The sequence below is a fragment of the Vipera berus genome (genome assembly GCF_964194415.1).
Source record: "Vipera berus genome assembly, chromosome: 3".
NCBI classification, from domain to species: domain Eukaryota; kingdom Metazoa; phylum Chordata; class Lepidosauria; order Squamata; family Viperidae; genus Vipera; species Vipera berus.
In genome coordinates, this window is record NC_138204.1 from 125,436,459 (window position 1) to 125,450,526 (window position 14,068).

General features: G+C 41.4%; 1 protein-coding gene across 2 annotated transcripts in view; it reads right to left on the reverse strand.

The window, feature by feature from the left end:
* The window catches only part of UBE2QL1 (ubiquitin conjugating enzyme E2 QL1), a 19,161-nt gene extending 8,818 nt beyond the window's left edge, over positions 1-10,343 (reverse strand). Inside the window, exon 1 of one of the 2 annotated variants that reach the window (XR_014026220.1) lies at positions 10,272-10,343. Coding sequence is in view for 1 of the 2 variants with exons in the window: in XM_081326106.1 (XP_081182232.1) it covers positions 8,505-9,317 (813 nt within the window). In the remaining variant the exon portion in view is untranslated. Of the gene's footprint in view, positions 1-8,504 lie in introns of both variants that reach the window. The other variant, XM_081326106.1, reaches the window with a different exon arrangement.
* Between the last annotated feature and the right edge of the window lie 3,725 nt (positions 10,344-14,068).

The following is a 14,068-nucleotide window of genomic DNA, read 5'->3' on the forward strand; positions in this document are numbered from 1 at the left end:
GGCCGGCATGACTGGACGTCAAAGGCGCACGGAACGCTGTTACTTTCCCACTGTAGGGGTCCCTATTTTTCTACTTGCATTTTTACGTGCTTTCAAACTACTAGGTTGGCAGAAGCTGGGACGAGTAACAGGCGCTCACTGTTACGCGGCACTCAGGATTCGACCCGCCAAACTGCCGACCTTCTGATCGACAAGCTCAGCATCCTAACCCACTGAGCCACCGTGTCCCTATATAAGTGGTATATAAGTCTAAGTATTACAAACTTGGTCCTTGAGACACTACATCAGGGGTGTCAAACTGCCAGCCCATGGGCCGGTTGCATCATACTGAGGCCGCACCCACCCCAGCTCTAGCAATGCAAAAAAAGTCATATGTCACAACACGTCATGTGACGCAGCAAATTTGACACCTGTGCACTACATGAACCACATACTCCTATCTCATTAAGCTTTACCTGCAATTCAACCAAATCACAACTTGATCCTAAAGTTAGATTTGGCATGGTCACTTTGTGAAAGAGTGGGCTGAAGGCTTATATCATTTTTATTTTTTAAAGAAAGCCAGCAGGATATTTGTAGGACCCAAAATCATTCTAGAAATAAAGATTAGTCTTGAAGTTGGTACTTTGCCTTGCCATATGTTATAACCTTCCATTATATTTTTCTTTAAAAAAATCTGAAACAAAATCTAAGGGACTCTGAAGCTTGGCAAGTATTATGGGAGGTCTCTGGAGGTATTACAGCAGAGACCAACTTTTATGTAATTTACATTCATTTCAGTGCTGCCTTGCACCAGAGTACTTCCTGCCAGATTTTACTCCTTATTTTAAACTTATTCAGAAATAACATATATTGACTTAAATGGAAATTCTGAATAGACATGCATGGCAACCCTTCTGCTATCAAGATAATTTCATGTGAATTAGCTTGTTGATCATGGCCAATGTTAATCATGATAACTAAATGACACTTCAGCATTCCAAGACACATACAACACTGAGTGTTAAACAAAGAAAACACTCCATGGAACAGGCATAACTTATATAATATCCAGGAAATGTTCTTGATCAGGGGTCCCCAACCCCCGATCCATGGACCGGTACCAGGCTACGGCATGCCAGCAACCGGTCCACACAAACAAGCAAAGCTATGGGATGCAAGCAGCACACAAAACCATGCACTCTCCGGTCCCTAGAAAAACATCTCTCCACGGAACCGGTCCCTGGTGCCCAAAAGGTTGGGGATCTCTGTTCTTGATTACAATCCTTCTACAGTAATCCCTTTTCATTGGACATGATGACTAGAACTGATCACTAGGTTCTTTTGAGCCCTAGTAATAAGCTTCTCCAGTTTCAGCTGTCCACTTTGGGATGGGTATGTTGAGCTTCCCCTATCTATAATCTAGATGTACTGGATGTCAGCTCCCAGAATTCTCAGCCAAAATGATGGTGCTGGCTGGGAAGTCTTTAAGAGATAAAAATACAAAACTCAGGAAGCTATCTAGTTGGCAAAACCTGGGATAAATGATCCTATTGCCTTATGTATTTTTTTAAAAAAAAAAACAACTATCACAATTGCCTAATTAAAATGACAGAAATTCTAAAGATATTATAAAGGGATGCAAGGTGTCAATTTATAAAGATAGCACAAAAATGACTACAGTAGTGTACATTTCAACATCTCTCCTGACAGATGAGAAAAGAGAGTTGTAATGGAATCAGTGTTTCTCTCACTGATCAGAACGCTTTGGTACAGCCTGTCTTAGCAACAGAATGATCACCGTTATATAACACAAGAGTGTGGCTCTAAATGCTTGATAGCAGTTGCTCAGATTATCATGAAATTACTGACCACTCTGTACTTTTAATGATAGCTCCTTTATTCCTAATGCCATTTTTAGTAAGAATAAAATATTTTGTGCCCATTTGCAGTAATTTATTTCATTTGTTTCCCTTGGCTGTTTAATATTACTGCATAAAAACAGGTAGCCTGTTTTATATTAAAAATATAGGAAATAAAAACCAGTGATTGAACTCTAGTGAAATATTGCAGGGTGAATTACTGACATACTGAATAGGCCACTCTTGTCTGATCAGAGCCGTTTATTTAAAAGCAGTCTTTCTCATTAGTAAATGACTTTAGGATATAAACTTTAAAAGCCTTCTATTTATTAGATTTTGGCTCATCCTGAAAATCTAAGAAGTCTCTACTATTTAGGAGACTTTTAAAAAGGCCAGAGCTGTAGTCTATATAGGAATGCTGAAAAACATATCCCAGAAGACAAGGGCCAACCAATTATCTACCATTGCCTTGAAAACAGTCAGCAATTGAGATCAACTTGAAGGAGTTTTTAGTTTGTAATATTTTTAATCTAAAGAAAGTATTTTTCAGTTATAACATAAAACCTTTACACTATTTCTGATTCCCTTCTTCCACATGATTAAAGAAGTATTGAAAGCTTATGTTAAATAAGCATATTTAAGTCATCTTCCGGTTCATTTTAAAATGCTCATTCTTTATTTATTTGTGAAAAATAACCTTCTATTAAAACATGGATACAGCTAGAACAAAAGAGTAAGCCACTACATTGTTAAGGAATTGTGAATTTATTAGTTCAGTCTCTTTTTTCAATGATAGCTAGTTATTTGATCCCAGGGACTCAATGGAATCTGATCTCCTTGGGCAATACAGAGCAAAGCATAATCTCATTAAAATAAGAGGCATAAAAGCCATGAAGTGAAGCTAAGATTAAGGAGATAAAGTTAATTTATCTTTAAGGTACCACAAGAGTCATTTTCTGTTTTTGGAAGAGTAATGGTTGAGTCACAGAAAGCAATTAAGTAGAAGCCCATTTTCTATTTGCCAGGCTATAAAAAACTCAAGCACAACCAATTTACATTATGTATAAAGGGATATGAATTTAGTCAAGTAAATAATGAAATATGACACAATAAATTTGTTTAATTAAATATACAAACACTTCTTCCCAAAATGGATATTTACAGAATATAAATATTTACAATACTTATTTTATCAGGGAAACAAAATCCACAGATCTTTAATGAAGAATTTTGGAAATGGAAGAATAGTGTTGTATTCAATGTCATACTGTTTGTGAAAAAATGAGCATGGATTGCTTGCATCAAGAAAACTCTTCTATCATAACCTTGGATGGGGATCAAGGATTGCAGGAATGGAATTGGAATATTTGAACCAAATGTACAATATTTTCTAAAACTTGAAAATCTATTTCTCTAAGGTTTTTCTTATAAAGAGAGGCAAGCCCCCCCTCCACTGCTTCATTTTTAGTCCTTGATAAATGAAACATCAATCACTCCGAACTCTGAGAAACTCATATTGTCTATTGCTCACCAGGCAAAAAAGTATTATCTCACTAATGGAATATAATTTCATTGTGGTTTGGCAGACAAAAACTAGATAAATGTATTCATACTTTTAAGTATGGAAGATGGACTATTTCAATTACAACATACAGTTGTTTCAGAATTGAAAAAGTTATAATTTAATAGAAACTTGATTTAAATCAATACACAAGTTATTCTCTCGGTGATTTAAATGATACTTTTACTCGTTTTAAAAAAGGATACATAGTCCACTATCTATTTAATGGAATGTCATTTATTGGTGCACTAATAATATATTCAGGGTGCTAACTTAGTAATATATCATGCAGTATGCTCACCTGGTAGGGTAGTTATTTTCAATGTTTAGGTTATTTTCTAAAATATTTGACTTTTCACAGACTAATTCTTTTCACAGGATTTAATTCTAAATAACTCTCCTACTAGAATGCTGAAGGCAACCAATAACCATTGGACATTGTCCTTCTATGGAAGAACATTATTGCAAATGGGAGACTGACTTCATCTTTATAGTTCTCAACAACCACAGGAAATATGCTGCCTTCTTCTGTGCTGTAAACCGGGATGGTGTGAGTGAACCTGAATTGGTTTGTAATGTATTATTGCAGGCAAGCTTGGGGATACTTTGATATACAGATAATCCTTCTTGTTCAGTGACTGTTCAAAATTATGATGGCCCTGAACAAATGGTACCTATGATTAGTCTTTGGAGTTCCAGCTCTGCAATATCCATGTAGTCACATGATTACAATTTCCAATGTTCCCTGCCAGCTTCTCCCAAGCAAAGTCAAAGGGAAGTTTTGGCAGGAAGTTGGAAGTCGTGATCATGAAGTACACACCCTTAATGATCTGTGCAGTTTTCCCTTAAAAACGGCAACTGGGACCGCTGAATTTGCTATTACTGAGCAATACAATCACATGATGTCATAGTTTATGACTGTACTGATTAACAATGGAAATTTCAGTCCCAATTGCCATTATAACCCGTACAGTGGGTTTTTCTTTTATGTGGACTACAACAGTTCTATGACAAAGAATTTGGAAACTATTGTATTAACTTAATAATCTGGCAAGTTTTTGCCTATATAGAGGAAAATATATATTATGCCAGAGATGTTCAGTGCTCCTAACATACCAGCTTGGACAACTGGTTGGAGACATAGGAACACAGAACTTATGCTTAAATACTATGTAGATCTATAACAACCGTCTAAATTCTCCATTTGGAAATTAACATAAATGAAAAAGGTCATTCAAGGTACCGGTAGTTAAAGAGGGGAAAAAGTATCATATATTCTAATTCAGATAGCCACTCTGGATCTTATACAGAGAGTTGCATGTAACTTATAATTTTTTATCCAAATATTTACTAGTTATGTAAAACATCCTGAGCAGTGTAAACCATCAACTTGCAATAAATATAAAATATGATGAAATACATGAAATATAACCAATGACCATGAACAATGCATCAGCATTACCCTGAGATGCTTTCAGCAAATCACAGCATGCTTTATTTTAGTGTGTGGGGAGGTGAGGGGTGAGTGGAAAAAGTATTAGGAGAATAGGCGCCATAGTGGGGGGAAAAAACTGTTTACCTGATTGATGCTAATGATTATCTGTAAATAGCCAGGAATAACTGAATGGGAGAAAATATCTGTTTGGGTATCCTATTCTTACCAGTTAATACCCAAACCTTAACTCCAGTGTATTAACAAGGTAGCTTTGGCAGAGGGCTAACTTTTTTTCAGCCTTCTCAATAAAGCCTCTAAAGATGTTTCAGAGAATTTGTGGACATTTCAGATAAATTGATGTAGTGGAGTAGTTGAGTGAAGGCAAAAAGAATGACCTCCTCCTTGCATGGTGGCATAGTATGTAATACAAGACTGTACCCACAGCAGTCAGAGCTGCATTTCAATGCAATTTTAAGATTTTATCCTTTCATTTAATAGATTAATAAAGAGTCACTGATTTAGTCTTAAGAGATTAATAAGCTTAATGTGCATTAATGGAGTTTAATTTTTAACAACACGTATTTAAATATTTATTTTATTTTTTAAATTTTTTTTAATAAAATTTATACATTGCCTCAATCCATTCAGACTCTGGGCAGTTCACAGTAGATATAATAAAATACAAGTATCTAATTTAACATATTAGAATTTTTTAAAAGTGATTTAAAAGTAGTCACCCATTTATATTCATTTTATAAGCAGGTGAAAGTTTTTAGACATTAAAACTAAACAGCAATCTTTCCAAGCCTTATGTAAATGTCTAGTATAGCGCTTGAAATATTGGACCAGCACAGGAGAGCGTTGAATTTGTGCTTCAACCTCAGCCATTGAAACTCATTGGAATCTGGGTCAGTCACTCTCAGCGCAACATACAGGGTGATTGTTCTAGAGGAGAATAGGAATAAGCACTATGAACTGAAGAGATATATAAATCTAATAAATAAATATCTTTAAAAAAGGGTGCAACCTAACAGAAAAAAATTCAAAAGACTGCACCAAGAAATTAACATTTCCTCCATTTCAACGGGATTTAAGCTGAAGAATTCATTGTACTGGGATTCTTCTGGTATCATTCATTGCCCACTATACTTGTACTCCCTTGGTTCAACTAAACATATGTTACATTAAATGCCTATTCACAATTTATCTGTGCTATATTAATTATTGCCCAATGCTTTACAATGCCATTTGAAAAACAGAAAAATGTTAAGAAAAATTCTTCAAGATGCAGAAGTGCAATTACTTGAAAATAAGGGCTGCGATGGTTAGTATATACCAAGCTGAATTTAAAGCAGCAAAAAATTGCTTTGCTCTGTAATCACAGATACATTTCTAGAAAGAAATCAGCATAAAGCATATTAAAGATCTTGATGCCATTCTCTGGATAGGATTTTACAGTTATGCAGTGCATGTACACCTATTTTTGCACTTGGAATTTATATCGGCTTGAACCTGAAACAGGAAGATAATTTAGACAAAGGGAGAAGGTAATCTGGTCAAGTTTTTTGGGTTTCCAACTCATTTATCTCAGCAAGGTTTTGAACGCTTTCAGATTATATAAATAGCTGGCATCATAACAGCCTAACTCTACTTACTCTAGCACTACCATATGGAAAACTCATACCAGAATTTTGTTAAAATGGAAAAGCTTGGTTTATTTAGGTTAGCAGTCAGCAAACTATAGTCCACAGGCCAAATCTGGCTCACTGTTTGTTTTTATACAATCCTTGAATGGATAAAGAGGCAGTTCTCCAAGTCTGAGCCTCAACCGAGGTCCCAGGTAATGGTGGGGCTAAGGGCTGGGTATCCTAGGCAGTGAGCTACCAGCAGCCTCCTTGTTGGTGGGCTAGCACTGTTCAATGGCTGCTGTGCGCCTTGGCCTCTAACCAGGTCCACAGAGGTGGAAGAGGGAGAAGATCTATCCCTTTAAGGAAAACATTTGCGGATTTCCAATTTAGAGCAAAGGTGTTGTGGCTCTATCCTTCCAAAAGGAAACAATTAAATGGTGAACCTTATCAGTTGACCTTATTTCAAGATCCTGGCTCTTACGCCCCCAACTGTACACATGAATATGATTCTCTCCCTCCCGCCCCAATTTTTCACCACCGCAATAGGAGTGACATTGTGGCAAAGGATTAAGTTATTTTTCTACAGCCTATATCCTATCAATAAACATTTTGATAAATCCTTGTGCTTTGAGACAGAGTGAAAGTAAAAGGAGGTAAGTATATATAACTAGTCTTTATTCACTCACGTTAGATTTATGGTAACTGCAATATTTTTTGTTCTTTCTGTATGCCACAAATTGCCACAAATTAAACCAGAGGAAAAATCTTTGAAGCATTGTATAAAAGAAAATAACTAATGCACACATCCACCCATCCTTTCACAAAAAGTGGTGGATCACAAGAGACATCTCTTCCCATTTCCATAATTCCAAAGGCCAGCCAGCATGAAGTAAACCAGAATGTAGAGGTGTATGAGATATGCAGGAACCATTAACTAAATGACAATTTAGTCTTGGGGAAGTGGACAACACGAGAAAGAAACTTAGAACAACCCTGCCTTGATTCTGCTTGGTATAAGAGGAGACAGAAGGTAAACTCTGACAGGCTTTCAAGAATCTGTCATCATATCCTATAACAATAAAATAGCGTTTCTATCCTCCTCATAGTATTTGTTTTCTGACCTGGCCTACCTCAAGCATAGTTTGGGGGCATACCATGAACTCCACCGGTTGGGTACATGCTATTTACCACTTCATAAACTGGTATAAAAATTGAAGGCTTGGGTTTACAAAAAACACTAAGCCAAAGCCAAAGCAGTTATAGGATGGCTTAGCGCACTCTATGAACTCAGCCTCTGATTAAATCTCTTAAATAATAAGGTCACCAGCAGGCTTATCTGTAGCCCAGCAATATTGATATATCTGCTAATGAAGTGATGAGAGTCCTCTACAATGCTGCAGTGAAGCAAGCAGAGCCACATCTGGAGATAGTACAGAGACAGCTGCAACATCTTAGATAATCCAACTCAGGCATTTAGCTAAAAAAAACTCATCAAGACCATGCCATAGCCAGCCGTACCAACAGGCTGAAAAATAGCTTTTATCTGTGGGCTGTTAGGCTTTTAAATGGGACATAATCTTATGCAGAATTGACTTGGGAGGCCGGTGTGTGGTGTAGTTGGTTCACATAGTGTGGTGGGATGGAGGGTTTGTTGTCACTGTGTGTTGGGGGGAGAGAGCACAGGGGGAGGCTCAGCTAATCTCAATGTACACATGTTGTACTTTGACAATAAAGGTTTATTATTATTATTATTATTATTATTATTATTATTATTATTATTATTATTGTTGTTGTTGTTGTTGTTGTTGTTGTTGTTGTGAGCAAATCTCCCTTACTGACCACGAAAACCAGTCAGAATTAAGTTGCCAGAATATGTTTGTACCACTGTTAGGGGCCATCAGAGAAAGCCCCCCATATTTCATCCAATCAGATACTAGTTCCATCGAGGCCCCCCTCCTCTCTCTCTCTCTCAAGGTAGCGCCCCCCCCCGCGCCCCAGCACCGCAAGTATTCCTCAGGAGCGAGGAGAAACTTCCTTACCTGGCCTTTCACAAGGCTAGCGGCAAACTGGCGCATGACAGCCTCCACGGTGTAGGCGCTTGACCATCCTCGGGGGGTGAGCAGCTCCATGCAGATGGCTCCGCCATCGAGGACGTAGCCGTTCTCCAAGCGCGGGCTGAGCACCCGCATGAAGGGCGGCGCGAAGGGGAAGTTGTCTGGGAAGGTGAGGTTGAGGAGGATGTATTCAGTGTTGGTCTCCTTCATATCCTGCCAAAGCACCGAGTCCTTGTCCACCTGGTGCAGCTTCACGTTCCAGTCGAAGAGGCTCTCGTCCACAAGCTCCACCGAGATGAAGCGGTCGCTCAGGCGGGCGATGTCCTGCAGCTCCTTCATTAGCCGTCGGGTGCGCACTTGTGTGCAGTGCGCCTGCCGGCTGGCCGGCACCAAAGACGTGGAAACCAAGGCCGAGCCGGAGCGGCTAATGCCGCTGCCCCCTCCTAAAGGTTGCTCCTTCGCGGAGTCCGCCTCCTTGCCGCCGCCGGGGGGCTGCGCTTTTTCTTTCCCGGCGTCGTGGGCCGCCGGCTGCTGCTGCTGCTGCTTCGCCAGCTCCAGGACCTTCTTCGGTTTGTTGCGAGCTGGGCTACCGCCTCGGCTGCTGCAGCTCTCTCTGCTGGGGCTGCCGCAGCCGCTAGCCGGCGTGGCTTGCAGCTGCTGCTTATTCTTATGGTGGCTTTTGCCTCGCAGCGAGGAGCCCTGCTGGAGGCTGCCGCGCCGGTGATGATGGTGCTTGGGGTCCTCCGTGTCCCTATTGTGAAGGCGAATCAGCCCGATTTTCCGAAGTAGAGTAGCCATTCCCCAACGGCCTTGAAAGGGGTCGCCGAAGCGGCAGGGCCAAACGGGGTTAGGCAAACAGCAGGGGCGGAAGGCGAACCTCAGATCGGTCACCTGTCCGAGCTGATTAAACCGGCGACCTCGGATCCCCGGAGTTCCGAAGCCGATCGAAACAGAGGAAGCCGGGAGGACGGAGAAAGCGGGGGGGGGGGAGGGAAAGAAGGATGCGATCTGGATGGTACTTCTCGCCCGATTGCTCCCCCAGCCTCTTTTCCCCGCCGTTCAGATCCCTCCTTTCAGCGGCGCCGTCGGCAACATTGCAGCATTCGAAGCGCCTGTTCCGGAATCACCAAAGCTCCGCTGCCGTGGCCATTGAATTCCCCCGTTGAAAAGGAGGGGAAAGCACCCTCGGCAGCCCCCTTTACCTCCGCCCACTCGCGCAGGCACGCTGCTGGTACCGCAGGAGGCCCCCCTCGCTTTCACAATAACCTTCAGGTCTTCTTGACCGAAAATAAAAACGGGATCCTATCCAAGAATCATCCACCACCCTCCTTTCCTTTTTTTGCGCGGATCAAAAATCGCCCACCCACCGGCGCAGAGCACAGCGAGGGGGGGGGGGGGTTGGAAGTGGAGGGATCCCAAGGCAGTTTCTCTCCCGCCCCGCTCGGCCGGTCGACAAACGTCGTCGGTCTGCTGAAAAAATGTCCTCGCTTAGCAAGCGGTGCTCCTTCTTCAAAAATGAGCTTCTGGAAAAGCGGCACCGGTTGCCTTTCTTCTCCTTTGTTCCGCCTCGGGCTTCTCCCGCTTGGAAGCCGGCAGCCGGGACCGTTTTGGACTGAAGGCTTTTTACGCTCGGGATTTAAAAAAAAAAAGCAAGCAAGCAAGCAAGCTATGGGAAGGTTTGGAGAGCTGTCTTCTTTGCGCAAAAGAAGGCGACCTTCTTCAACGAGCCTGGCGTCCTGCCCTTTAGCTCACCTCTTCGACAACAGAAGTGGGGGGAACCCGAGTCAGCCGCGCGGCGGGTTCTCCTCCTCCTCCTCCTCCTCCTCCTCCTCCCTTGCAGAGTCTGCCGCGCTTCTGCAGCGGATCTGACATTACTGGCGTCGGGGAGGAGAAAAAGCGGGCTAAACTCCACCCCGCTACTCGTGTCTGCTCACGAAGAGGACGTCCTAGCTCACGCGTTGGTAGGCTGGGCTCTCTCTAGCTGTAGTGAAGGGGGAGCAAGTGGGAATTATGTTGTGAGGGACTGGATGCGGGAGCGATGCGTGATTCTTTTCTCTTAGCCTCAAAGCTTAGGTTTCCCCCAGCTTTCTTCGCCCCTTCCGCAATCACCGGTGCCAGGCAAACAAGCAGGTTATCTGCCTTTTGTGCGGGGGTGGTGGTGGTGGAAAGGGCTTATAAAATTACACTAACTTAACTACCGTGCTCCTGTTTTAAAACGAGGGTTGATTGTATCTATTGGTAAATACAAAAGGAGACGAAACAGGGAGCGTTTGGGATGCAGAGATCATAGAAATTTACAACAGTTTTCTTCAAATAATTTTTGTTATTTTCCCAAAGACAAATCCATGTGTGAGAAACAGCGCTGTGGTGGGCTGGGAAAGAGATCTGGTACCTGTGTACTGTACTTGGCAGGCTGTCTTACCGCGTGATGGAACCCCTTAAAACAGAAATATAAAACTGTTGTTTTATAAAAATTTAGTCCGGGTGATTACATGTTTGAATAATAGCCTCTTAGGTCCCATAACAATTTAAAGAATTAATGTTCATGTCTCGACGATATTAAAATATGTATTTTTGAAGAGGGTGGTGTGGTGGCCTAGTGGTGAAGACGCTATCCTCCTCACTAGGAAGGTTGAAAGTTCAGTCCTAGATAGTGGCAGAAGTTTCTCTCCTAAGGTGCCAAAACAACCCCCCCACACACACACACCAAACTGTGAACTCAGTGTGGCAGTGTCAGGAAAGACATCCCGCCAATAAACTCGGCTCTATCCAGTTGCCCCAATTTTTATTGCAAATTAAGGGATTATAGGATATCTAAGTCAATTATTAAAAGCAGTTACATTTGAGTAATTACATATATAATTACTTAAATGTAACTGCTTTTAATAATTGACGTAGATCACATTTGTTATACTGTCATTCACTTATTAATGAGGACCCAGATTGTTGGGGGCAATTAAGCTGACTTTGTAATAATGCCGCTTGGGGGGTGTATGAAAGCCCTAATAAGCAGGCATATACATAGAATGAAGGCTACTGCTAAGCTTGTAAGCCGCCCTGAGTCTTCGGAGAAGGGCGGGATATAAATGGAATTAAATAAAAAAATAAAAATAAAATTAAGCAAGCTTTCCAAATAAAAAAACTGGTTTATAATTAGAGATTTTCTAATTCGCCTGTCTTGAACTGCCAAATTTAGATCTAATTAAAGATAAAACTTTTATTTAGTCTTCTCTCTTTGTATCTAAACAGTAGTACTAATCAAGAACACTTCCAAGTTTTGCATTCAACTGATGACTAGATGGACCCACTATTCCATTCTCTGTGGGGAAACACGGTCAGTATTGATCCCTCCTCTGACATACCGAAGCAACACCAATAACTTTCCAAATGTGTTTCACGAATTCTTTGTCTGCCTGAAGATTTAAGCTTGCTTTTCTTTTCATGTGGGTTAATTTCAGTTAGTGGTAGGCAGGGACGAAGAGAATGCTAGTGCTGGAGGTTTTAATTTTCTCCTGCTTGAGTAGGGCACAGGCAGTGGAGGTTTTATTTTCCCTCTTCTGGGAAAGTCCAGGGCTGATAGATGCCTTTTGCTTCCCTCTTTGGAATGATAAATATTCAGTTGCAAATTCTTTTGACTTTTCTTCTAGCACGTGCATCTTCAGTAATAATGTATTCAGGGCTTTTTTTGTCATAGAACGCTCAGAACGGAGTTCCGGCACCTTTTTTGGATGGAACCTTGTAGGGTAGGCAAGGCAAATTGTATGACATGTGTGAGTTCCGGCACCTTTTTCTTTTACAAAAAAAGCACTGAATGTATTAATAATATAAGTTATATAGAATGGAATGAAATAGAACAGAGAACAGCCCTGGGGTGGGATGGAATGCAATGGAATTATATGAAGTAATATGGGTTTCACTTTCAGTGCTTGTCTCTAAAATCAGTATTTTCCCTCTTTTTTATATTGCAAAATAATTTTAACTAATAATAATTTTAACTAATAATTTTATCATTTTTTAAAAAAAAAATTTTTTTAATTTTTTTTCATTCTGCTATTTGAAATGAGTTGCACATTTAGCTATGACTTATCGTTACTTACATTCCTATGACTTCAACTTGAGTCACTGAAAGTTATTGCAATCCAGGAATCAGATCTCCTAATGTCAAAAAAAAATCAGAAGAAACCACGCACACAGCAATTTCAAGAGAAGGATGATGCCTGTATGGTCTCTGATAACCATTGCCTTTTTTTTAAAAAAAGAAGGACTTAGTCATTCAGTGGAACACACATTTTATTTGTTTGTTTGTTTATTTCCTGCCTTTATTTTACAAATTACTCAAGGCAGTAAACATATCCAACATTTCCTCTTTCTCCAATTTTCCTCACAGCAGCAACCCTGTGAGGTGGGTTGGGCTGAGAGAGAGTGACTCAGCTCACTTTCAGGATTAGAACTCAAGGTCTCCTGGTGCTTTGAGCATTATACAAACTAGACCAGACTGGCTCATACACGTACTATCACATCATCCTGAAGGCAGGGCTTTTCAGTGCTGCTTAAGAAGATCCTCCCTTGAGCAATTTTCTAGCTTCCTATATGTTGCATTATTCTGCCCACCTTTTAATTTTTTGTAGTTCTTATTCTCTAGAAATCTCAGCCAACCTTACAGGTCCTCACATAAGTATACACATACTTCAAGCACTCCATTAAGGTTTATTAAGGTTAAGGTTTATTAAATTTATATGCCACCCTTCTCCCTGAGGACTCAGGGCGGCTCACAACAATAAAAGAAGATACAAAATTAAAAGAGGATTAAACAATATAAGAAATAAGAACAATTTAAACCAATAAAAACCAAATTTAAAAACCATGATCAGTCCAGGCCCGCTTGTTGGAATAACCAGGTCTTTAGGTCACGGTGAAAGGACCGAAGGTCAGGGGTCATCCGCAGCTCCGGGGGCAGTTTGTTTCAGAGGGTCGGTGCGCCCACAGAGAAGGCTCTCCCCCTGGGGGTCGCCAGCCGGCATTGCCTGGCCGATGGCACCCTAAGGTGGTCGACTCTGTGGGAGCGAACCGGGCGATGGGAGGTTGATATTGGCAGCAGGTGGTCTTGCAAGTACCCCGGGCCTAAGCCATGTAGGGCTTTAAAGGTGATTATTAGCTCCTTGAATCGCACCTGGAGGGCAACCGGAAGCCAATGCAGCTCACACAGGAGTGGTGTAACATGGGAGTATCGAGATACTCCCATAAGCACCCGCGTGGCCGCATTTTGCACCAGTTGAAGCCTCCAGGCGCACTTCAAGGGCAGCCCCATGTAGAGAGCATTGCAGTAATCCAGGCGAGAGGTGACAAGGGCGTGGGTGACTGTGCATAAGGCATCTCGGTCCAAAAAGGGGCGCAACTGGCGTACCAGGCGAACCTGCGCAAAAGCCCCCCTGGTCACGGCAGTTAGATGATCTTCCAAATTAAGCCGTGAATCCAGGAGGACACCCAAGTTGCGGGCCCTTTCTGAGTGGGGCAATAGCTCCCCCCCATAAGAAGAGATGGAACCTGTT